General features: G+C 43.7%; 2 protein-coding genes across 6 annotated transcripts in view; one reads left to right on the top strand and one right to left on the bottom strand.

Moving 5' to 3' along the window:
• The window catches only part of GFM2 (GTP dependent ribosome recycling factor mitochondrial 2), a 41,596-nt gene extending 35,997 nt beyond the window's left edge, over positions 1–5,599 (bottom strand). For 4 of the 5 annotated variants that reach the window (XR_008847894.1, XR_008847896.1, XM_056539992.1 and 1 more), the window contains exons 1-5: positions 5,462–5,599; positions 3,317–3,507; positions 2,081–2,168; positions 1,840–1,885; positions 745–842 (exon numbers count right to left, since the gene is read on the bottom strand). Coding sequence is in view for 3 of the 5 variants with exons in the window: in XM_056539992.1 (XP_056395967.1) it covers positions 745–842; positions 1,840–1,885; positions 2,081–2,168; positions 3,317–3,367 (283 nt within the window). In the remaining 2 variants the exon portion in view is untranslated. The other variant, XM_056539997.1, reaches the window with a different exon arrangement.
• A 183-nt stretch (positions 5,600–5,782) lies between these two features.
• Positions 5,783–27,183, top strand: NSA2 (NSA2 ribosome biogenesis factor). The gene is made up of 6 exons (XM_056540083.1): positions 5,783–5,939; positions 21,564–21,751; positions 24,987–25,137; positions 25,235–25,414; positions 26,721–26,913; positions 27,014–27,183. Exons 1-6 carry the CDS (start codon positions 5,937–5,939, stop codon positions 27,079–27,081), a joined length of 783 nt encoding a protein of 260 aa, XP_056396058.1. The 5' UTR covers positions 5,783–5,936; the 3' UTR covers positions 27,082–27,183.
• The last annotated feature ends 146 nt before the right edge of the window (positions 27,184–27,329 follow it).

Here is a 27,329-nt window from a genome sequence, read left to right on the forward strand (position 1 = left end):
TGAAACCATCGTATGTTGAGGGATCCGTGCAATGTAAAGTATAGGACAGTGGTCTACAACCTTCGGACCTCCAGATGTTGCAAAACTACAACACCCAGCATGCCCGGACAGCCGTTGGCTGTCCGGGCATGCTGGGAGTTGTAGTTTTGCAACATCTGGAGGTCCGCAGGTTGAAGACCACTGGCATAGGAAGTTGTACTTACCTGTCCCTGCCGCTCCAGACTGTCACCGCTCGTCACCGCTGCCCTGGATGTCGCCCTCCATCGCTGTCACCGCATCCCCGACGATCCAGCAAGGCCTCTTCTTCCCCGGCATCCCGTCGCTGTCATCACGTCGCTACGCACGCCACTCCTATTGGATGACAGGACGGCGTGTGCAGCGACGTGATGACGATGATGGAGAGTATCGACAATGCAGGGGATCCCGAAGAGGACGCGCCGGAGCCCCGAGGACAGGTAAGTGAACATCAGCGGACCACACGGGGCACCGTAAACGGCTATCCGGTGGCAGCTGAAGCAGTCTGCGCTGCCAGATAGCCATTTATGCGATGGCCCCGACATACAAAAGCATCGTATGTTGATGCTGCCTTCAACATGCGATGGCCTCTGAGAGGTCATCGTATGCTGAAATTATCGTATGTCGGGGCCATCGTAGGTCGGGGGGGGTCACTGTACTGCATTTAGATAGATAATGAAAGTCTTCATCTATCTTCTGACTATATCGTAGTCAGTGAATTTTTCTTACCTCCAAGAGCACGGGTATAACCAGAATAATACAACATCCTCTCTGTTGTTGTGGTTTTGCCAGCATCAATATGAGCCATAATTCCTATATTTCTGATCCTGTAGTGAAGATCATACAGGGAATTAATCAAAACTTGTGGAGAGGAAAACGTACAAGAAACTACAGCAACTAAACCAGTTCAATCTTAAAATTTTTCTACAGCCGTCTAACTGCTGACACACCTCCCCCATTATTTCCAGAACAAGGAACAGAGTCTTTTCCCCCTGTCAACAAGAACCAAAGACACCTCTGAAAATGGAGCGGTCTCCCTTGAGAATGGAGTGGTGGTCAAATTTGCACACTGCAGTTCTTTTCTCTGAATGCTTTGCTCTGCTATGTTCAGCAGTTCCCAAAGAGAATTAACGGAGCAGTGGTACTGTTAGTCTATTAGTTGGTCAGACAATTTCTAAAGTTCACATACACTTAGCGATTATCACTATGTATATATGTCACTGTGGCCCTCGGCAGTCTTTTTAGTGAAGAGGGAGCCCAACACACACCATCTTTTGCTTCCTGCGGCTCCTTTTTGCAGCTATCGTGAGTCCCCGGCTTTGCTAAAGGCCAGACTTGCAATAGTTGCAGAGAGAAGATGCAGGAAGTAGAAGCCTATGTGTGCTGGCCCACTTTTCACTAAATAGGCTGCTGGGGATACGGAGGATGGACAACCAGGGAATGTGCTGCCCCTCCTATCTGGCCACAGGTAAGAAACAGGGTGGGGGATTAGCCCTTACAAGGAAAAAAAACAATTATATTAAAAAAAATATATATATTAAACGGATTTAAATATAAGAAGCTCCTCCTCTCAGCCCATGCAAAGCTCAGCATCTAGCCAACCCCACAACATACAATGCATCCCTTACCTAAAACACAGAGGACCTTCAAGTCCCATCCGCTCCCCTCATTAACTCCCCCCCCCCCCCTAATCTAATTCACAAATTATCTTCTTCTCCACTATCGGCCAACTAATCCATCATGAAAACAATCATTAGTCGCAGTCCTACTACTACTAAACAAAAAAATAATCAAACATGTATTAATAGTATGTTCTTCTCTTACTTGGATACTGGAGGAGTGATGATACTCCGCAAAGATTTAACATCACCTGAAAAACAACAGCAGATGAAGTAACTATAAGCATTTATTCCTGCACGGCCAAAAGGCAAAAAGCTGTCAATCAGCATTGGGTGGACGGCAGGATGGGCTGCTTATAAATATCAAGGAATGCCAAAAGCATGCACATCATTTACAGGACTAGTGTGAAGAAGAGAACAATCAGCAATACAAGGCACATCCATACCTCCTGGCATGCTGTAGTTCCTGAAATGGCCATTATGACGTCTTGGTCTACTGCACGGTAAGCGTTGTCTCCTACAGCAATAAATACACTGTTGGAGGTAAGAGAAAGAGTTATTTGCAAAGTAATTACGGTTCATTTGGTCACTTACGGTACCAATAACACCATATTGCTGACCGCTACAATATCTATCAAGGTACTATGTTGGATTGAGCAGCAAGCTGGGAAAAGAAGCAAAGAGCTGGGCACTTCTTCCAGCTATATTCATCGATCAGTTGGGGTCTGAGCACCGAGACCCCTGACCAATCAAAACTTTTGCTATGTCTTTGCAATGTTTTTGTAATGACAATAATGCTTTAAAATTGAGCTATGTAAGAACAAAGGGCCGTTTGTTCACTGAGATCAACTGAACTGCATTCACACCTAGTAATCTTTCCATTATGGTTTTCCTGACAAAAATACAGTATTTATCGGCGTAAAACACGCACCTTCATTTTCACAGGGAAATTTGAGAAAAAAAATGAATGTAAAATAAATTACTTGGAAGCTCTGCACTATATGCCTCATCATCCCCCCAACTTTGATTCCCCCCCGGCTCCTCAGATTAGTCCCCCCTCAGTGCCACATCATTCCTCCTCTTTTATGACCCCTGTGCCACATGTATCTCCCCCCTCTGATCCCGTGTGCCTCCTTTCCCCTGTGATTCCCCCTGCTCATCATTTCCCCCCTGCTCGTTAGCCTCCCTCTGCTCATTTCCCCCTGCTCATTAGCCCCCCTGCTCGCTATCCTCCCTGCTCGCTATCCCCCCCCCCCTGCTCGCTATCCCCCTGCTTGTTATTCCCCGCACAGCCTAGCAAGATCCGCCGCCTGACTTGAGCCTCCAGAGCGCAGCCAGGTAATGGAAAATAATAAATATAAAATGCAGAGCAGGGGAGAAGTGTTGGGCCGCAACAGCCGCTGCTGGTCACTGTTTTAAAGTGGCTGCGGCCGGGATGCTGATCTTTAACAAGCAGTCTGCACTTTGAATCAGTGACCAGAACATTTAATGGCGTATAACACGCAGGGAGGGTTTTTGCCATAAATAGAAGTTTTAAAAGTGCGTGTTATATGCCGATAAATACGGTACTGTGTGTACCACCAAAAGAGAAAAATATGGATAGTTTCTGGTTTATTTTTCATCCCAAATAACAGCCCAAAAACGTGTGTGTGCACATAGCATTATACCATACTAGCACTTACCTCTGGGTAAATAGAAGATTTTCCAAGCACAAATTTCAACACTGCTAACATCCTTTCTTCTATGTCTTTTACGTACACAGCATAACAGACTAGGAAACACAGAGTTCATCAGTAGAACCCTACAATATTTTCAGTGTATGTACAAAGCATATGTGCCAGCAAACCTCCCAGTGCAATATATTTGTGACGTTCTGGAAAGAAAAAAAGAATGATATATAGTTAGCCATTAATCCTGACTAAAGAAACACTGCACTCCTTTACATGAGAAAATAATTTAAATGGCCTGCCAGATAGGCAAGAACGGCCCGCATATGATTCTGATGTATGTACCCTCCCTGGTCTATGTAAATGTACTCTAAGGGTTGGGTCACACGTGTTGTATTTTGCGGAAAAATTTCTCCAGCTGATTTTGCTACCCATTGACTTCAATAGGTAGGAAAATATGCAGCAGAAAAATACGGCACATGTGACCCAACCCTCAGGCTGTGTTTACACTGTGATTTTTATTTTTGCACTTTTAACATATCACTTATGTTTTGATTGGTCATCTCATTTAAAGACAATCAAAACACAAATTGCAAGTTAAAAAGCAACAAAAAAGCACACTGTACTCTCCCTAGGATCTCCGCTAGCTGATTTTGTTAGCAGAGAAAGACAAAAATCACGTCATGGTTTTTTTTCTCTGCTAAAATCCTGCAAAGTCAATGGGAACTGTTGGGGATCCGTTGTGACAGACTCCATCCAGCCCCCTTATCAGCGCTGATAACGGAGCTGCCGAACCCGGATGTGAACAAGGCCTAGGGGAAAAAAAAAAGAGAGGGTTTTATTGCTAGAGAAACCAATGATGACAACTAAAACCACTGAAGAGGGCTTTAACCTAGAACAGTTAAAGAGTAGCTGCCACAAAATAAAACTTTTAACAGAGTGTTCCTAGTGTAATTAGCAGACACTTTCCCATTCACTTGCTTTTAAAATTGTCAACATAAATAAATATGTTTAGAATGTAATAGAAAAAAAAAACGGCCACTAAGTGGCTCTGTTCTGGTCCCTGCCACGATTAATACAGTGAGTTTGGTCTCCTCCAGGCCTGGCAGGAGACCAAACTCAGGAAGTGCTTCTCTGCACAGAGCTTGATTGACAGCTGCACAGGAAGTGAAAGCTCCACAGATTCTCACAGAAAGCTACACAGACTGACAGCTGAAGGAGAGCTTCACTGCAACACAGACTGGAACATGCACAGAGCTTGAGGTCTTCTATTCATCATCATGCTGCAACGAAATGAGGGTGGAAGTGGTCCCCCAGCAGGCTTCAGTGATGTCATGTCTGCTGGGAAACGGCCACTTTCTCCTGCTGGGAGATAGCACTATCTGAGTAAGAATAAAGGTAAGATACACAGCTTTTTAAAGCTCTGAAAACATTTGTAAGGACTGGAGGGGTGTTAGGAGTAGTTAGGGAACATAGGCTGAGTTAGTTTAGAACAGTTTATTTGGTGACAGGTACTTTTCAAGTTATATTCACACATCAAATTCCCTATGTTTAATAGTTTTTTTTTTCCCCAACGCAGATTTGTAAAACCTGGACTCTATTTAGCCCCATCCAAGAGTGACACCATAGATTAGTGGTCTCCAAAGTGTGGACCTCCAGATGTTGCAAAACTACAACTTCCAGTATGCCCGGACAGCCAACGGCTGTCCGGGCATGCTGGAAGTTGTAGTTTTGCAACAGCTGGAGGTACAATGATTGGGAAATACTGCCATAGACCTCCGCAAAGATTTTTCAATGGAAAAATCAATTTTCCTGAAATAATGTTCCATAGCTAGATTGGGGATGGTCTGAATTGGTCCCACTAGTGTGACCCCACAGATTAACATAAAGGAGACCCCAGCCCACTCTTTCACCCCATGTACGCTGCCCCTCCATACAGCTCTATGGACGGGGGGGGGGGGGGGGGGGTCCTGTTATAGCAACGTCTGAGGGCACCAGAGGTCAGACCATAATGATGTGGAAGTATGTGACAGTAATAAGTATAAGGTATTGTTACATTCTGTCACTCACTCCCAATAATACTGAACGGCTATTAGGACTGTGCGTCAAAGCTGAACGATCCTGACACACTGTAACGAACAACTAGACTGCACGTCTCACCTGTCAGGATAGCAGCGGCGTGTAGCTCGTACACCACGTGACCTTCATGCCCCGGACTGCTTTCCATCCCATGTGACGATGGGGACTGGAATGCGCAATGACGTCATTACGCAACCATAACAACGTTTTGGACCTTCTTCCCAGAATTCCAACCAGAGACTCTACCAATACCGCGTACCCTATTACTTGGTCCTATACAGGGATAATATAAGGTAAAGATTGAATATCGGTGTAATTCTTGTCACCACAGCGGACGTTATGGTCGTTGCTGTAGTTGGTATTACCCGGAAGTGACGTCACTTCCAGTCTGTGGGCGGCGCTTTCTTTTCACACTCTGCCATCTTGCTCGGTGGCCGTCGTCTCGGCCTCTGGGTCCCCGAATTACCATCTACTGATCCTCCTCGGGGGATAGAGGCCGATCCAGAAGCCGCACAAGAACCGCAACAGCCCAGAAGTAAAGAACCGCGGAGCCGCCATGGTAAGGACACTGCTGTGTATAGCCTGATGCCGGGGTGTTTACTCCATGTGCCTGCTCTGTATACAGACGGGAGACCTGCCTGTTGCTGCCTTATTTCTTTAGAGGATTATTACTACTTAGTGATTTTTACATCAGTGTTCCCCAACCTGTGGTTCTCCAGCTGCTGTGAAATGCCTTGTCAGTCAATGCTGTGGAACTACATCTCCCATCAAGCCCTCAAACCTGCTGCTGTGGAACTACAACTCCCATCGTGCCCTCAAACCTGGTGCTGTGAAACTACATCTCCCATCGTGCCCTCAAACCTGGTGCTGTGAAACTACATCTCCCCTCGTGTCCCCACAGAGGTTTCTATGAAATAACTCCCATAGTGCCCAGAAAGCTGACGCTATAAAACTACAACTCCCATCGTGCTCACAGCTGATGCTGTAAAACGACAACTGCGATCATGCCTTGACAGCCCATGCTGCTAAACTACAACTCCTATTGTGCCTTCCGCTGTCAGGGCATGATGGGAGTTGCAGTTTCGTAGCAGCCGGATAGTAACAGGTTGGGGACCCTGATTACTTGTACTTTGCAGATTGATTATGAAAATGTATCCAGTGTTTATAAATATTGGATCAGATCCTTGGTGTGAAGGAATATATAACATCCTCTGCTTATGTGGAACATCACGCAGTGCTTCGTTGTGAATTGTTCTTTTTGGTTAGTTTTGTTTTTCAAAAATTCTCCAAGTTATTAAATATTCATCCTCTTCTTATATTGAAGCCACCAGGCGCATAATGCAGGATGATGATTTCTTATTCACAGGGATTACAGTTTTGGTTTTTTACTTTTTGTTAATGAAGAGAATTAAAGATGGGTGAATAAATTCTGTCTGAGAGAAATTTGTTTTGAATTTCCCAAAGATGTGATTTATAAAAAAAAAATTATACCATAGAGCAAGTCTCCCAAAATGGTGGGTACTACTAGCCCTACAGAGCCACACTTAAAGGGTGACTCTCATTAAAACAATTTTTTGCTATTGCACTCCTTATGTTAAATAAAAAATATTTCTAATATACTTTGTTTAAAAATGTTCTGTTTTATTTGTGCTCAAAAAAGCTCAAGAGCACATATGCACTGAATGTAACACGGACACACACACACACACACACGCACTGCGCCCTCTGAATGTAACACGGCCACACGCACTGCGCCCTCTGAATGTAACACGGCCACACACACTGCGCCCTCTGAATGTAACACGGCCACACACTCACACACACACACTGCGCCCTCTGAATGTAACGCGGCCACACACACACACTGCGCCCTCTGAATGTAACACGGCCACACACACACACACACACTGCGCCCTCTGAATGTAACACGGCCACACACACACACACACACTGCGCCCTCTGTAACACGGACACACACACACACACACTGCGCCCTCTGAATGTAACATGGCCACACACACACACACACACACTGCGCCCTCTGTAACACGGACACACACACACACACACACACACACACACACACACACACACTGCGCCCTCTGAATGTAACATGGCCACACACACACACACACACACACTGCGCCCTCTGAATGTAACATGGCCACACACACACACACACACACTGCGCCCTCTGAATGTAACATGGCCACACACACACACACACTGCGCCCTCTGAATGTAACATGGCCACACACACACACACACACACACAGCGCCCTCTGAATGTAACATGGACACACACACACACACACACTGCGCCCTCTGAATGTAACACGGCCACACACACACACACACACACACACACACACGCACACACACACTGCGCCCTCTGAATGTAACACGGACACACACACACACACACACACGCACTGCGCCCTCTGAATGTAACACGGCCACACACACTGCGCCCTCTGAATGTAACACGGCCACACACTCACACACACACACTGCGCCCTCTGAATGTAACGCGGCCACACACACACACTGCGCCCTCTGAATGTAACACGGCCACACACACACACACACACACACTGCGCCCTCTGAATGTAACACGGCCACACACACACACACACACTGCGCCCTCTGTAACACGGACACACACACACACACACACACACTGCGCCCTCTGAATGTAACATGGCCACACACACACACACACACTGCGCCCTCTGTAACACGGACACACACACACACACACACACACACACTGCGCCCTCTGAATGTAACATGGCCACACACACACACACACACTGCGCCCTCTGAATGTAACATGGCCACACACACACACACACTGCGCCCTCTGAATGTAACATGGCCACACACACACACACACTGCGCCCTCTGAATGTAACATGGCCACACACACACACACACACACACACAGCGCCCTCTGAATGTAACATGGACACACACACACACACACACACACTGCGCCCTCTGAATGTAACACGGCCACACACTCACACACACTGCGCCCTCTGAATGTAACACGGCCACACACACACACTGCGCCCTCTGAATGTAACACGGCCACACACACACACACACACACACACTGCGCCCTCTGAATGTAACACGGCCACACACACACACACACACACACACTGCGCCCTCTGAATGTAACACGGCCACACACACACACACACACTGCGCCCTCTGAATGTAACACGGCCACACACACGCACACACTGCGCCCTCTGAATGTAACACGGCCACACACACGCACACACTGTGCCCTCTGAATGTAACACGGCCACACACACGCACACACTGTGCCCTCTGAATGTAACACGGCCACACACACGCACACACTGTGCCCTCTGAATGTAACACGGCCACACACACGCACACACTGCGCCCTCTGAATGTAACACGGCCACACACACACACACACTGCGCCCTCTGAATGTAACACGGCCACACACACTGCGCCCTCTGAATAGAGCTGGGCGGTATGACCAAAAATGTGTATCACTGTATTTTTGTAAGTTATGGCGGTTCCACAGTATTTAATGGTATTCCCCCCCCCTCCCCAATCATGTGACCCGTGGGCACTGCTTCTCTAACAACCCCTGAACCGGTATACCGCCCAGCACTACCTCTGAATATAATTCTACTATATACTTTAACCCCTTGACGACCACGGACGCAAATGTACATCTTGGTTTGGCGGTACTTCGCACACCAGGACGTACATTTATGTTCTGTGTATGACTGCTCGCATCGGAGTGGTCCTCGCATCATACACTGCAGGTTCCGGCTGCTATCAGCAGCCGGGGACCCGCCGGTAATGGCAGACATCCGCGATCACGCAAATGTCCGCCATTAACCCCTCAGATGCCGTGATCTGTACAGATCACAGCATCTGCGGCAATGCGCACGTTAAAATAGATGATCGGATCATCTGCAGCACTGCCGCGGGGATCCTATCATCTGTAATGGCGGACGGAGGTCCCTTCACCTGTCTCTGTCCGTCTCCCGGCGTCTCCTGCTCTGGTCTGAGATCGAGCAGACAAGAGAGGAAGATCACCAATAATACTGATCAGTGCTATGTCCTATGCATAGCACTGAACAGCATTAGCAATCAAATGATTGCTATAGATAGTCCCCTATGGGGACATAACAAGTTGAAAAATGTGGGGGGGAAAGGGGGAAAATCCCCTCCCCCAATAAAAATGAAGTTTTTCCCCATTTTACCCCCAAAAAGCGTTAAACCCTCGCATCCTCGCTCTCACATCGCCACCATCACGTCACTACGCACGCCGCTCCTATTGGATGACAGGACGGCGTGCACGGCGACGTGATGACAACGATGGAGAGCGCCGGCGATGCAGGGAATCCCGAAGAGGACGGTCCGGAGCCCCGAGGACCGGTAGGAGACAATCAACGGGGCACCGTAAACGGCTATCCGGCGGCAGCTGAAGCAGTCTGAGCTGCCGGATAGCCGTTTATGCGATGACCCCGACATACAAAAACATTGTATGTTGATGCTGCCTTCAACATGCGATGGCCTCTGAGAGGCCATCGCATGTTGAAATTATCTTATTTTGGGTGCCATGGTAGGTCAGGGAGTCACTGTATTTGGTATCTCCGCGTGCATAAATGTCCGAACTATCAAAATATAATGTTAATGATCCTGTACGGTAAACAGCGTAAACGTAAAAAAAAATTTAAAAGTCCACAAATGCTTCTTTTTTGTCACATTTTATTAGAAGAATAAGAAATTAAATAAAAGTTTAATATATGCAAATGTGGTATTGATAAAAAGTACAAATGACGGCGCAAAAAATGAGCCTCATACCGCCCTATATACGGAAAAATGAAAAAGTTATAGGTGGTCAAAATAGGGCGATTTTTTGATTACTGATTTTGTACAAAGTTTGAGATTTTTTTTTTTTTTTTAAAGCGGTACAAAAATATAAAAGTATCTAGCCATGGGTGTCATTTTAATCGTATTGACCCACAGAATAAAGAACACGTCATTTTTACCATAAATTGTACAGTGTGAAAACAAAACCCTCCAAAATGTGCAAAATTTTGGTTTTCATTTAAATTTCCTCCCTAAATGATGGTAGCCAACGCTTACTCCTCTGAAGCGAGCACAGCTCCCGTGCTCGCTTTAAAGCCACTTAAGGCATTGGGGCGTACAGGTACACTCTGCGTTCTTAACCACTTAAGGACTCAGGGTTTACCTGTTCGGCTGCATCATAGCGGGTCGGGCCCGGACCCATGGCTAATAGTACGCGGCATTGATCGTGGTGCCGCACACTATTAACCCTTTAGACACGGGCATTCAAAGTTGATCGCCGCATCTAAAGTGAAAGTTAAGTACTGCCGGTTAGCTCAGTGGGCTGTTCGGGGCCGCCGCAGTGAAATCGCGGTGCCCCGAACAGCTGGCAGACACAAGGAGGGTCCCTTTACCTACCTCCTGCATCGCCGATCACCGAATGACTGCTCAGTGCCTGAGATCCAGGCATGAGCAGTCAAGCGGCAGAATCATTCATCAGTGGTTTCCTATGAGAAACCATTAATCAATGTAAAATTTCCGAATTTTAAAAATATATAGTTAATTACACCGCACGGTCAATGGTGTAAGCACAAAAAAATTCCAAAGTCCAAAATAGCGTATTTTTGGTCACTTTTTATTTCATGAAAAAATTGATAAAAAACGATAGTCAGAGCAATACAAAAATTGTACTGCTAAAAACTTCAGATCACAGCGCAAAAAATGAGCCCTCATACTGGCCCATATGTGGAATAATAAAAGTTATAGGGGTCAGAAGATGACAATTTTAAACCTATACATTTTCCTGCATGTAGTTATGATTTTTTCCAGAAGTGCGACAAAATCAAACCTATATAAGTAGGGTATCATTTTAACCGTATGGACCTACAGAATAAAGATAAGGTGTCATTTTTACCGAAAAATGTTCTGTATAGAAACGGAAACCCCCAAATTTACAAAATTGCGTTTTTTTTATCTATTTTGTCACACAATGATATATATATATTTTTCCGTTTTGCCATTACAAAGTAGGATTGGTGGCGCAAAAAATAAACAATCATATGGATATTTATATGGATATTTTTATGCAAAATTTAAAGAATTGTGATTTTTTAACCCCTTAAGGACACATGACGTTCTCATACGTCTCCATTTCCGAGTCCTTAAGGACACATGACGTATGAGAACGTCATGTGTTTTACCGGCCCCCCGCAACCATCTGGAGCGGAGCCGGTCCCCGATGCCTGCTGAAATCGTTCAGCAGGCATCGGGGCATATCGCCCAGGGGGGTCATTATGACCCCCCATGTCGGCGATGGCCGCAGATCGCTGTACAATTCAGTCCAGCGATCTGCGGCGGATTCCGGGTCAATCGGGTCTCCGGTGACCCGGAATTATTGGCTGATCGGGGCTGTCAGAGACGGCCCCGATCAGCCAGAGCCAGCAGGGGTGAGGTGGCACTGGTGCCACCTCACGATCGCCCTGATTCGTCGGCCGGATTACTCCCGCAACCCGCTCCGCCCCTCTTCCGGAGGACGTGAGCGGGTGCGGGACGTGCACCCCTGGTGCTGGGGACCCCGATCCCCGGCGCCCCTGTTGGGATCGGGGCCCCAGGAGCAGCGGCGGAGACGACGAGGGACTGATGTGATGCGGCTGGATCGTTGGAGGTGAGTGACAGCCTCCTGCTGTTGCTTAGCAACAGCTCCCAGCATGCAACAAGGGCATGCTGGGAGCTGTAGTTATGCAACATCAGGAGGCAGACCGCCACAACTCCCAGCATGCCCTTATGGGCATGCTGGGACTTGTAGTTTTGCAACAGCTGGAGGCACATTCTTTCTATGGAAAAGTGTACCTTCAGCTGTTGTGTAACTACAACTCCCAATCAGCTTAAGTGCATGCAGGGAGTTGTAGTGGTGCATCTGCTGGTTGCATAACTACAACTCCCAGCATGCCCGTTGGCTGTCGGTGACTGCTGAGAGTTGTAGTTTTGCAACAGCTGAAGGCACACTGAGTTAAGTAGCAAACCAGTGTGTCTCCAGCTGTTGCATAACCAGTACAATCCCCAGCATCCCCAGCCAAAGTAGTATGCCTCCAGCTGTTGCATAACTACAACACCCAGCATGCCCTTCCGCTGTCCGTACATGCTGGGGGTTGTAGCTTTTGCAACAGCTGAAGGCACACTGGTTGCAAAACACTGAGTTTGTTACCAAACTCGGTGTTTCACAACCAGTGTGCCTCCAGCTGTTGCAAAACTACAACTCCCAGCATGCACTGATAGACCGTACATGCTGGGAGTTGTAGTTTTGCAACAGCTGGATGTTCTCCCCCCCCCCCCCCAATGTGAACGTACAGGGTACACTCACATGGGCGGAGGATTACAGTAAGTATCCGGCTGCAAGTTTGAGGTGCGGCAAAATTTCTGCCGCAGCTCAAACTGCCAGTGAGAAACTACTGTGAACCCCCCGCCCGTGTGACTGTACCATAAAAACACTACACTAACACACAACAAAATAAAAAGTAAAAAACACTACATATACACATACCCCTACACAGCCCCCCTCCCCAATAAAAATGAAAAACGTCTGGTACGCCACTGTTTCCAAAACAGAGCCTCCAGCGGTTGCAAAACTACAACTCCCAGCATGCACTGATAGACCGTACATGCTGGGAGTTGTAGTTTTGACACAGCTGGATGTTCCCCCCCCCCCCCCCAATGTGAACGTACAGGGTACACTCACATGGGCGGAGGATTGCAGTAAGTATCCGGCTGCAAGTTTGAGCTGCGTCAAATTTTCTGCCGTAGCTCAAACTGCCAGCGAGAAACTACTGTGAACCCCCGCCCGTGCGACTGTACCCTAAAAACACTACACTACACTAACACAAAATAAAATAAAAAGTAAAAAACACTACATATACACATACCCCTACACAGCCCCCCTCCCCAATAAAAATGAAAAACGTCTGGTACGCCACTGTTTCCAAAACGGAGCCTCCAGCTGTTGCAAAACAACTACTCCCAGTATTGCCAGATAGCCGTTGACTGTCCAGGCATGCTGGGAGTTTTACAACAGCTGGAGGCACCCTGTTTGGGAATCACTGGCGTAGAATACCCCTATGTCCACCCCTATGCAAGTCCCTAATTTAGGCCTCAAATGCGCATGGCGGTCTCTCACTTTGGAGCCCTGTCGTATTTCAAGGCAACAGTTTAGGGCCACATATGGGGCATCACCGTACTCGGGAGAAATTGGGCTTCAAATTTTGGGGGGTATTTTCTGCTATTACCCTTTTAAAAAATGTTAAATTTTTGGGAAAACAAGCATTTTAGGTAAAAAAAATATATATTTTTTTACATATGCAAAAGTCGTGAAACACCTGTAGGGTATTAAGGTTCAAATTATCCCTTGTTACGTTCCCCGAGGGGTCTAGTTTCCAAAATGGTATGCCATGTGTTTTTTTTTTTTTTTTTGCTGTCCTGGCACCATAGGGGCTTCCTAAATGCGGCATGCCCCCAGAGCAAAATTCGCTTTCAAAAAGCCAAATGTGACTCCTTCTCTTCTGAGACCTGTAGTGCGCCAGCAGAGCACTTTTCACACCCATATGGGGTGTTTTCTGAATCGGGAGAAATTGGGCTTAAAATTTTGGGGGGTATTTTCTGCTATTACCCTTTTTAAAATTGTAAAAATTTTGGGAAACCAAGCATTTTAGGTAAAAAAAAATATATAATTTTTTACATATGCAAAAGTCGTGAAACACCTGTAGGGCATTAAGGTTCACGTTACCCCTTGCTACGTTCCCCGAGGGGTCTAGTTTCCAAAATGGTATGCCATGTGTTTTTTTTTTTTGCTGTTCTGGCACCATAGGGGCTTCCTAAATGCGGCATGCCCCCCAAAAACCATTTGTCGCTCCTTCCCTTCTGAGCCCTCTACTGTGCCCGCCGAACAATTAACATAGACATATGAGGTATGTGCTTATTCGAGAGAAATTGGGTTTCAAATACAAGTAAAAATTTTCTCCTTTTTATCCCTTGCAAAAATTAAAAAATTGGGTCTACAAGAACATGCGAGTGTAAAAAATGAAGATTTTGAATTTTCTCCTTCACTTTGCTGCTATTCCTGTGAAACACCTAAAGCGTTAATACACTTACTGAATGTTTTTTTGAATACTTTGGGGGGTGTAGTTTTTATAATGGGGTCTTTTATGGGGTATTTCTAATATGAAGACCCTTCAAATCCACTTCAAAACTGAACTGGTCCCTGAAAAATAGTGAGTTTGAAAATTTTGTGAAAAATTTCAAAATTGCTACTGAACTTTGAAGCCCTCTGGTGTCTTCCAAAAGTAAAAACTCATAAATTTTATGATGCAAACATAAAGTAGACATATTGTATATGTGAACCCAAAAAAAATATATTTGGAATATCCATTTTCCTTACAAGCAGAGCTTCAAAGTTAGAAAAATGCTAAATTTTCATTTTTTTCATAAAATTTGGGGATTTTTCACCAAGAAAGGATGCAAGTTACCATAAAATTTTACCACTAAGTTAAAGTAGAATATGTCACGAAAAAACAATCTCGGAATCAGAATGATAACTAAAAGCATTCCAGAGTTATTAATGTTTAAAGTGACAGTGGTCAGAATTGCAAAAAATGCTCCGGTCCTTAAGGTATAAAATGGCCTGGTCCTTAAGGGGTTAAAGGTAAGGAGGAAAAAACAAGTCTTTGAGGGGTTAACACACATACATTAACCTCACTCACCTTTTACCAAATTCCATATAAAAAATATTTAAACATAATAAAAATAAACCTATTTAGTATCACCGTGTACGTTATTGTCCGATCTATTAAAATATAACATTATTTATCCCGTATGGTGAAAAGCATAAACATAAAAAAATACCAAACCCCAGAATTGCATTTTTTTTTTTTTTATCACATCATATTTTTGTTTACATTATTTCATTTGAAAAATGGGGGGGGGGGGGGGGGAAGGGGGGAGATTCAAACTTTAATTCGGGAAGGAGCTTATTTACTATTATTCGCTTTTTAAAATATATTTTATTTACAATTTTTTTGCCCCAATAGGAGACAATTACATGTGATCTTTTGATTGCAAACACTGAGCAACGCTGCGCCATAACAAAGTATTGATCAGTGTTATTGGCGGCACTCTGCTTCTTCTGTTCCTGTGGTGCAGATTCCCCAAATAAAACTATAACTCCCAGCATGTTGCACTATATAGTTGTATAGGTTATGGTGCAACATGCTGTGAGTTGTAGTTTTGGGCTTGCTGCAGAGCCATAGGCTGTGTCAAGGAATGCTGAGAGTTGTAGTTACTGACTGCAATGCCCAGCATGCCCTGATACAGCCTGTGGTTCTGCAGCTGGTGCCCCTACCTAGACGCCCCCCCCCCCCCCCCCCCAATAACACCACGAGGGACTACAGAGGCCTCCGCTATGCCACTGAATACAGGTATAAATACTGTATAAACGCCACACTGTTATGTACAAACTATACAATGAGGCTACGTAGTCGCTGCTCATCATAGTTGCCAGCATTTGAAAGTATTTACTAGGGACTCTTCAGCTTAGTCTGATTTGTAGAGCTGTAACTTGCCATCTGCTAAGGTTTGCCAAAATATAATTTTTTTTTTTCCTGAATATTCCATGTTTACTATAGTGGGAGAACAGTATAGAGCAGGCATGCACAACTTTGCAGAAGCGGGGATGGCAAAATATAAATCGGCTACACTCCTAGGGGCCGCGCTCACTTTGTGTGCACTGTGTGTGGATTTACTTCTTGACTACACTCACTGTGCACTGCATGTATGGCTGAACATACTTTGATACACACATTATACATACAATCATTATACACACATTATACATACACACATCATACCTCTATACACACACATTACAATCATTATACACACATCATACCATTATACACACATCGTACCTCTATACACACATCGTACCTCTATACACACATCGTACCTCTATACACACATCGTACCTCTATACACACATCGTACCTCTATACACACATCGTACCTCTATACACACATCGTACCTCTATACACACATCGTACCTCTATACACACATCGTACCTCTATACACACATCGTACCTCTATACACACATTATACATACAATCATTATACACACATTATACATACACACATCATACCTCTATACACACACATTACAATCATTATACACACATCATACCTCTATACATACATCATACCATTATACACGCATCATACCATTATACACACATTATACACACATCATACCATTATACACACATCATACCATTATACACACATTATACATACAATTATACATACACACATTATACCTCTATACACACATTATACATACAATTATACACACATCATACCTCTATACACACATTATACCTCTATACACACACACATTATACATACAATTATACACACATCATACCTCTATACACACATTATACATACAATCATTATACACACATCATACCTCTATACACACACATTATACATACAATCATTATACACACATCATACCTCTATACACACTCATTATACACACATTATACATACACACATCATACCTAAACACATCATACCTCTATACACACACATTATACATACAATCATTATACCAAAACAAGGAGAAGAGAGCTGTTAAGATATATCAAGGGAGTGCTATATTGCTAAGACATAAGCACCTCCCCGTCTTTTATTTGAGTATGAGGGGGGGATATGATAAACGTATATAAGTATATTAATGGCCCATACAAAAAATATGGAGAAAAACTGTTCCAGGTTAAACCCCCCCAAAGGACGAGGGGGCACTCCCTCTGTCTGGAGAAGAAAAAGTTTAGTCTCAAGGGGCGACACGCCTTCTTTACCATGAGAACTGTGAACTTATGGAACAGTCTACCGCAGGAAAAATTAACAGCTTTAAAACCGGATTAGATACATTCCTGGAACAAAATAACATTAATGCTTATGAAGAAATATAAAATCCCATCCCTTCCCCAATATCGCGCCACACCCCTACCCTTTAATTCCCTGGTTGAACTTTATGGACATATGTCTTTTTTCGACAGTACTAACTATGTAACTATGATAGTTGCAACTCAAATAATAGGAATTACTCCCTTAGTCATCCATTACTGGTGACTAGTTCACCCAACGCGTTTCTGTCGCCTTTTTAAACAACGTCATCAGGGGAGTTTAACAGAACATTAAGAGTTACTTAAAAGTAGTATATATGCCAGAGTCCAGTGACCCATCAGACAATCAGATTATTTATAATTCTTCTCCACTACTGCCACACATGCTCTCAATCAAGGGGATATAATAAACCATATGGGTATGCCACTTTTAAGAGTTGAAGTCCTCAGCCAGCAGGGGTTTAACCTGCAAAAGATAGAAAATAACAGCCAACAAGACGGGCAGCAATCATATATATGTGCCCCCTTCCAGGTAGTGTCATAAGCACAGCATTGCTCACTCACTTATAACCCTCCAGCTGGTGTCCCTGAAAAACAAAAACCATATCCCTTCTCAGTATTCAAATCCTCGGGGAAGTTCCTGCAGAGAAACAAACAGTCTCAAAACCGGAGTTACTCACAGTTCTGAGTCTTCATGTAGAATATGTCGGCAGCGCGCACTCTCGCAGTGGTGAAGAGACCGGCTGACTTCCAGCCCAGCGCGCTGCCGGGGAAGACGGCGTCTGACGTCTTATGCAGCGGGACCGCTACGTCATGTCCGATGCGCCCACCCTGCTTCCCTAGGTGACACGTCCCTGGGCGGTGCATAATCAGGGATGTGGAATTCCTATCGCCCAACGCCCGGGACTAGCAGTTTTGGGCGCCGGGCAGGTGAATTTGTCCGGCCCTTAGCCCGGCTTCGGGCAAGCAGGGCTGGACCTGACAAGTGCGGTGGCGATCTGCAGTCTGCATGGAGCGGGCTCCATACTCTGCCGCCTCCGACAATAAACTGTGTCCTCCGAAGCAGAGCAGGGGAGGTGAGAATCTGTGTATTTGTCTTCTCTCCCCTGCTCTGCAGACGTGCGGGGGGAGATGAGGGGACGTGGCTTCTTGCTCCCCGTGCAGACCTGTGTCCTCTGTCTTCACTACAGATTTGCAATTTTTATAATATCCCATAAAAAAATGTTAAAAAGCGATTAAAAAGTCAGATCAATGCCAAAATGGTGCCCATACAAAAAACATTATGGCGCAAAACATGAGCCCTCATACAGCCTGGTATGCGGAAAAAAAATAAAGCTACAGGGGTTAAAAAATGGCAATTAAAAAAATTATAAGAAGTTCAGAATTAGTAAAACATGACGTAAACGATACAAATCTGGTATTGCTGTAATCAGGCGCCTAAAGTATAAAACTAACATGTTACCTCAACCACAAGGTAAATGGCGCAGAAAAGAAAAACACCAAATCTGCAAAATTATCTTTTACTATTTTAATTTCACTTCCCTTAATATATATATATATATTTTTTTTTTTGGGGTTCAGAGAATGTTATTGAAAAATTAAAAGGTATCATTATAGTAGGTAATTATGGCTATTATAGGGCGAGGAGGAAAAAAAATTAGAGCGTAAAAGCGAAAATTGGCCCGGACAAGTGGATCGTCATGAAGGACAAGTAGATTTTGCTCCATTTTAGTCCCGTGGACAAGTAGTTTTTTATAAAATTTCCACACCCCTGATAGTAACCAGCACACGCCGGGCGTGTATTAACTATTAGCGGTCCATGCAGAAGGTCAGTAGATACATTAGCTTGGTCAATTAGATATGTTTATTGGCTTCTGTGTATTATTATGGAGAAACTGATAGGTATCACAGTCAAAGCACTTATTATGCAACACTTAAGTTGAAATCAAGAAAACGAAAGTGCTGCCCGCAGGGAATTATGAAACTATTTTTTTATATATGCTTATGCCATAGGTGGTACAGAAACAATCTATAAATAGGTATACACACTTAAGAGTAGATTGTATGGTTAGAGTGGCTGTTACACAGGACCTGATTGATATCCATATAGACAATTTAATGGAGGTGATATACATATATATACAGACCTTTACACATATGTATAGATAAAAAGGTGCAAGCATTATCTCAGGGTGGGATTAGGATATATGGGCAAAACAACCCTATTTAGGGAGGTGGATGGTATGAATCGGGGCCCTAAATGAATATTGATACAATCATTATACATACAATCATTATACACACATCATACCTCTATACACACATTATACATACAATCATTATACACACATTATACATACACACATCATACCTCTATACACACATTGTACGTACAATCATTATACATACACACATCATACCTCTATACACACATTGTACATACAATCATTATATACACATTATACATACACACATCATACCTCTATACACACACATTATACATACAATCATTATACACACATTATACATACACTCATACCTCTATACACACATTATACATACAATCATTATACACACATTATACATACACACATCATACCTCTATACACACATTGTACATACAATCATTATACATACACACATCATACCTCTATACACACATTGTACATACAATCATTATACATACACACATCATACCTCTATACACACATTGTACATACAATCATTATACATACACACATCATACCTCTATACACACATTGTACATACAATCATTATATACACATTATACATACACACATCATACCTCTATACACACACATTATACATACAATCATTATACACACATTATACATACACTCATACCTCTATACACACATTATACATACAATCATTATACACACATTATACATACACACATCATACCTCTATACACACATTGTACATACAATCATTATACATACACACATCATACCTCTATACACACATTGTACATACAATCATTATATACACATTATACATACACACATCATACCTCTATACACACTCATTATACACACATCATACATGCACACATCATACCTCTATACACACACATTATACATACAATCATTATACACACATCATACCTCTATACATACAATCATTATACACACATCATACATACACACATCATACCTCTATACACACACATTATACATACAATCATTATGCACACATCATACCTCTATACACACATTATACATACAATCATTATGCACACATTATACATACAATCATTATACACACATTATACATACAATCATTATACACACATTATACATACAATCATTATACACGCATTATACATACACACATCATACCTCTATACACACACATTATACATACAATCATTATGCACACATCATACCTCTATATACACACACGCGCACAGGCTGGTGCAAGGATTTTTCCCACCCTAGGCAATAGCTAGTTTTGCCGCCCCCTTGACTCTTCCCATTGGCTCCGCCCCTTTAACACACCCAACCTTACTACTGGGGTGACGTAACACGCAGTAACAAACCTTCTCTGCATGTAATCTCCTTATTACTGGGTTGATGCACTGTAACAAACCTCCTCCTCATGTAATCCCCTTACTACTGGGGTGACATGCGACCTCCACTCCAGCGCAGCGCCGCACTGCCCCCTCCACAGCATCACAAAGGTCCTTCCGCCATAATTTCCTCTATCCTGCTCAGCTCTGCCCCTAACATGTGACTAGTCACATGATGTTGACATTTTCACAGGTCCTATACCACCAGCATTATGAAAGCCGGCTGAGGAGGATGGGTAATGTGACAGTGCTGCGCTCCTGATAGAGGAGCACAGTGCCGACAGGGTTGTCTTAGGGTAACAAGAAATAGCAGCGGGCTTTCACTGATTGAAAGTGTATGAGCGCTTTGACAAAGCGGGCCTAAAAGGATATTCAGAAAACTTGCTAATCTCTAAGAACTTGTCCTAATAATAACTTACATTGAAGTGATGTGTACTGAGGTAAATAAAGTTGAAAGTGTCCTGAAAACTGAGACAACTGGTATCAAACTAATTTAAAATGTAATGTATTGTTTGCTTCAGGGTTTTCTATTGATTTACCAGATTTTTTTAAATTTTATTTGTACTTTAGCCTCAGAACGAACATATTGAGTTACACCGAAAGCGGTATGGTTATCGCTTGGATTACCATGAGAAGAAGAGGAAGAAAGAGAGCCGTGAGGCTCATGAGCGGTCACAGAAAGCTAAGAAGCTCATCGGTCTGAAGGCCAAACTGTACCACAAGCAGCGCCATGCTGAGAAGATCCAGATGAAGAAGACGTAAGTGCCTCTTATCTTCCTAGGCAGACAGCCATGTATAATTATAACATATTTAGTCAGTCTATTTCATACAGCAAGTGTGTGACACTACATTTTATTTACCCAAAGCCCCCCTGGCTAGAACATCCCCTTTATGCACTTTTGCTGTGTTCTTGGATTGGGGTAAAATCAATAGAAATTTGTTGTGACACCGGGAAATTACTCATGGGAATTGTCACATATTGGAGATTTTGGTGGTGACTTTAACAAGATTGAAAATGCCATATTATTGAGGAATTGTATAGACATCCCCCCTCCCCCACGTAAACACATACATACTCACATGGGCCATGTCCCTCCTAGATAAAATGAAAGGCTGCGTGACAACCATTAGAAAAGGTCATTTAAACAATGGGAAATAGAATATTTGCACTGGTTACTGTATGTAAGAATGTGTGGAAAGTGATTTTTTTTATTTTGCTGCCTCTGCAGATAGCTTACTGTAAATGGCTTTATTATTCAGCCAAGGGAGAGCTGTATAAAGTAAGCTCCCCTAATGGTAGAGGCAGAAATCCAGACTTTCATCAGTTAAAGGTTTTTTTTTTTTTTTTTTACTTAAAGGGGTACTCCGGTGCTTAGACATCTTGTCCCCTATCCAAAGGATAGGGGATAAGATGCCTGATCGCTGGGGGGCGGTAATCAGACCCGGAGCAAACGCGGGGACTGATTTATAAACGGGGTGCCGCGTGCAAGATCCCGGGGGTCCCCAGCGGCGGGACTCCCGCGATCAGGCATCTTATCCCCTATCCTTTTGGATAGGGGATAAGATGTCTAAGCACCAGAGAACCCCTTTAAAAATGTAAGTAAAAAAAAATATATATAAAACAAGCCCATGCACATAGGCAGGGACTGCCCAGGTGATTTTTCAGCCCCATTCCCAGCCTATTTTAACCCCTTAAGGACCAATGACGTACCGGTACGTCATTGGTCCTGCTCTTCTGATATAACGCGGGGTTACACAGTAACCCCGCGTCATATCATGGCGGGCCCGGCGTCATAGTGAAGCCGGGACCCGCCTCTAATAGCGCGCAGCGCCGATCGCGGCGCCGTGCGCTATTAACCCTTTAGCCGCGCGCTCAAAGCTGAGCCGCGCGGCTAAAAGTGAAAGTGAAAGTTCCCGGCTAGCTCAGTCGGGCTGTTCGGGATAGCCGCGGCTAATCGCGGCATCCCGAACAGCTGACAGGACAGCGGGAGGGCCCCTTCCTGCCTCCTCGCTGTCCGATCGCCGAATGACTGCTCAGTGCCTGAGATCCAGGCATGAGCAGTCATCCGGCAGAATCGTTGATCACTGGTTTCTTATGAGAAACCAGTGATCAACATAGAAGATCAGTGTGTGCAGTGTTATAGGTCCCTATGGGAGCTAGAACACTGCAAAAAAAAAGTGAAAAAAAAAGTGAATAAAGATCATTTAACTCCTCCCCTATTAAAAGTTTGAATCACCCCCCTTTTCCAATAAAAAAAAAAACACAGTGTAAATAAAAATAAAAATAAACATATGTGGTATCACCGCGTGCGGAAATGTCCGAATTATAAAAATATATCATTAATCCGCTCGGTCAATGGCGTGCGCGCAAAAAAATTCCAAACTCCAAAATAGTGCATTTTTGGTCACTTTTTATATCATTTAAAAAGTGATCAATAAGTCCTATCAATGCAAAAATGGTACCGTTAAAAACTTCAGATCACGGCGCAAAAAATGAGCCCTCATACCGCCCCATACACGGAAAAATAAAAAAGTTATAGGGGTCAGAAGATGGCATTTTTAAACGTATTAATTTTCCTGCATGTAGTTATGATTTTTTCCAAAAGTCTGACAAAATCAAACCTATATAAGTAGGGTATCATTTTAATCGTATGGACCTACAGAATACATATCAGCTGTCATTTTTACCGAAAAATGTACTACGTAGAAACGGAAGCCCCCAAAAGTTACAAAACAGCGTTTTTTTTTCAATTTTGTCGCACAATGATTTTTTTTTCCGCTTCACCATAGATTTTTGGGCAAAATGACTGACGTCATTACAAAGTAGAATTGGTGGCGCAAAAAATAAGCCATCATATGGATTTTTAGGTGTAAATTTGAAAGAGTTATGATTTTTTAAAGGCAAGGAGCAAAAAACGAAAATGCAAAAACGGAAAAACCTCCGGTCCTTAAGGGGTTAAAAAGTGCAGCTTTTTAGAGTATATTTTTGCTGGTTGGAATGAGGGAGTCTGTTCATTTTTCAAGTTGCTAGTGGTTCGACTTGCATGGAGAATATTACAGGTTCCCTTTTAGGCTGGGTTCACACCACGTTTTGTTAAATACGGTTCCCGTATACGGCTGGGAGGAGGGGGCGGGGCTTAATCGCGGCGCCCGCACTCAGCCGTATTCGGGAACCGTATTTAATGTAAGTCTATTAGCCGACCGGAGTGAACCGCAGCCTCCGGTCGGCTTCGTTTTCGGCCGTATGCGGTTTCCCGACCGCGGGCAAAAACGTGGTCTACCACGTTTTTGCCTGCGGTCGGGAAACTGCATATGGCCGAAAAAGCAGCCGACCGGAGGCTGCAGTTCACTCCGGTCGGCTCATAGACTTACATTAAATACGGTTCCCGAATACGGCTGAGTGCGGGGTGCCGCGATTAAGCCCCGCCCCCTCCTCCCAGCCGTATACGGGAACCATATTTAACAAAATGTGGTGTGAACCCAGCCTTACTCAGTCACTGTGTTAAAGGGGTACTCCGCTGCTCCGCCCTTGGAACAAACTGTTCCGAATGCTGTAGCTGGCGCGGGGAGCTCGTGACGTCATAGCCACGCCCCCTCAATGCAAGTCTATGGGAGGGGGCGTGACAGTGTCACGCCCCCTCCCATAGACTTGCATTGAGGGGGCGTGGCTATGACGTCACGAGCTCCCCGCGCCAGCTACAGCATTCGGAACAGTTTGTTCCAAACGTGGAGCCCTTTTAAGGAACAAAGGGATTTGTAGCTTTGTAAGAGGAAAATGGCTTTCTACTCTGTGTAAAGGTGCATTATGAAATGATCACATGCGGTTTTTGATGTGGAAAGAAATGCTGTTTTCTCCTAAAAACCACACATGTTGACCATGTGACCATACCCTTATACTGCTGTTTCATTCAGACAGTCTGCCGCTACAGTGTCTAGTAGTATAATGAAAAGTATAAGCCTATAGTTACACATCTTTTTGTTGATGATCTCTAGAATTAAAATGCATGAAAAGAGGAATACCAAGCAGAAGAACGATGAGAAGACACCAGAAGGAGCTGTTCCAGCTTATCTACTGGACAGAGAAGGGCAAAGTCGAGCTAAAGTTCTCTCTAATATGATCAAACAAAAGCGAAAAGAGAAAGCAGTAAGTGATAGATCAGTGCACTGACTGGTGACGCCTTTCATCAATACTAGAATTGTTCCTGCAGCATCACTTTATTTTTTATTTTATTTTTTTTTAGGGTAAATGGGAAGTTCCTCTCCCCAAAGTCCGGGCTCAAGGAGAAACAGAAGTTCTTAAAGTTATCCGTACAGGAAAGAGGAAGAAGAAGGCTTGGAAGAGGATGGTCACCAAAGTTTGCTTTGTTGGAGATGGATTCACACGAAAACCTCCCAAATATGAAAGATTTATTAGACCTATGGTGAGTCCATAAGAACAATGACACTTTGTAATATTAAGGAAATGATTAGTACAACAATTACAGGAAAACATTTAAGTGCTTGCACAAGTGCTGTGGCCTCTTCAGTGGACCCCCCCACACTAATATAATATTGATGACCTATCCTTAGTGTAGGGCATCTGTTGTTACAGGCTGAGTAACCCCTTTAAGACAATTGCTAATGTGTTTTTTTTTTTTTTTTTTCTGTAGCATTATGGGACTGTTGAATGCTGGGTTTATACATAGGGGATGCTGGTTTAAGCGGTAACCTTGTAGAATGTCTTGATGAATTGCTAGATCTATGGCAACAAATCTATATATAGTGAAACATCTTTGAGGCGACCACCAAAAATTGCACAAAACGGGGGTCTTTCAGATGGGTTGTATTCTTAAAGAATGCATAAAAAATGTGAAACTGTAAATCTGGTGACTTCGACCTTATTCACGCTAAAAGGCATTGCAATTGTAACTGGACTGTAAAGGTCAGCACCTCCATATGTGCACACTATAGCTCCCCACCAGTACAGCACAGTCTCTGCATTACTGCTGCAAGTTCACTTCTACCTTGTTACAGAAACTATAAATCTGTCACAGAAAATGTGGACTGTATAAAGGGGTGGTCTTTTAGAGAAGTTTCACTGTACTCCAGCGTTAAAGGGTCCTGACAGCGGAGGTTACCAAATATATAGAAATTTTGGATGTGTATTAAAGGGGGTACTCCGCCCCTAAACATCCTATCCCCTATCCAAAGGGGCCCCCCGCACGATCTCCGGTCGAGCACCGCAGCGTCCTGAACACAGAAGCTTGGAGCTATTCATGTCTATGGGAAAGAGCGTGATGGCTAGTACAGAGCCGGCACACCTCCTCTAATAGACATGAATGGAGGAGGTGTAGTTTCTGTGGTCGCCCGTGATCCGGCATGGAGTTGGGTTGGCGCATCAGAGATTGGGGGGGTCCCAGTGGCTGGACACTCGCTGTCAGACATCTTATGCCCTATGCATTGAATAGGGAATAAGATGTGTAGGGGTGGAGGACCCCTTTTAAGTTTTCCAGTAAGAAGGTGAAACTTGAAGATGAAAATGGTGCAGAATAAAAGACTAATGTGATTTATGCTACAGTCTCTGTTGTTCTCTCTTGTCTTCTGTGATTTCATATTTCTGGAAAAGAAAGCACCGGATGCAGTATTAGGACTTTTACGCTACTATACTGCATTGTTGTTGTTATGATTATAACTTTAACACATCATAAATTTCATCTTGATCTCAATTTGTATTGTGTGTTTTTCCAGGGCTTACGTTTTAAAAAGGCTCACGTGACTCATCCAGAACTCAAAGCCACATTCTGCTTACCTATCCTGGGAGTAAAGAAGAACCCGTCATCACCGCTTTACACAACTTTAGGGGTCATCACAAAGGGAACAGTCATCGAGGTGAATGTTAGTGAGCTTGGTCTAGTCACGCAAGGAGGCAAAGTTATATGGGGTAAGATTTCACTTTCTAAAAAGCGGTGTATGCCACATGAATACGTTTTTATATTACATTAGAAATAAAGTAACCTAATATTTTTTTTGTTTTGTTTTAGGAAAATATGCACAAGTTACAAATAATCCTGAAAATGACGGCTGTATTAATGCAGTTTTGCTGGTATAATGTTCTCTTTGAACATGGACTGGATTCTGTTCTAAATAACAAGGCCCACATTGGGAATTCATCTTCTGCTGAACTTCATAATAAAGTTTGTGTTGATAAGTCTTTAGTGTTTATTTCCTTCAGTTTAGGTTCTATAGGTTTTACATAGAGCTTTAAATGGAGCCAGCTGCTGCGGATAAAATGCCTGGCTTCCCCAGCAATAATCAGTCCAAAACATGTAGTAACGACAGCTCACCCAGATTCGCCTT

This window comes from Hyla sarda, chromosome 1 (genome assembly GCF_029499605.1).
Source record: "Hyla sarda isolate aHylSar1 chromosome 1, aHylSar1.hap1, whole genome shotgun sequence".
In the NCBI taxonomy this organism is placed as follows: Eukaryota; Metazoa; Chordata; class Amphibia; order Anura; family Hylidae; genus Hyla; species Hyla sarda.

Coding starts and splice junctions, on each gene's coding strand:
- NSA2 (XM_056540083.1), top strand. Junction 21,752..24,986: donor AAGATCCAGATGAAGAAGAC/GTAAGTGCCTCT, acceptor GATGATCTCTAG/AATTAAAATGCATGAAAAGA. Junction 25,415..26,720: donor AAAGATTTATTAGACCTATG/GTGAGTCCATAA, acceptor GTGTTTTTCCAG/GGCTTACGTTTTAAAAAGGC.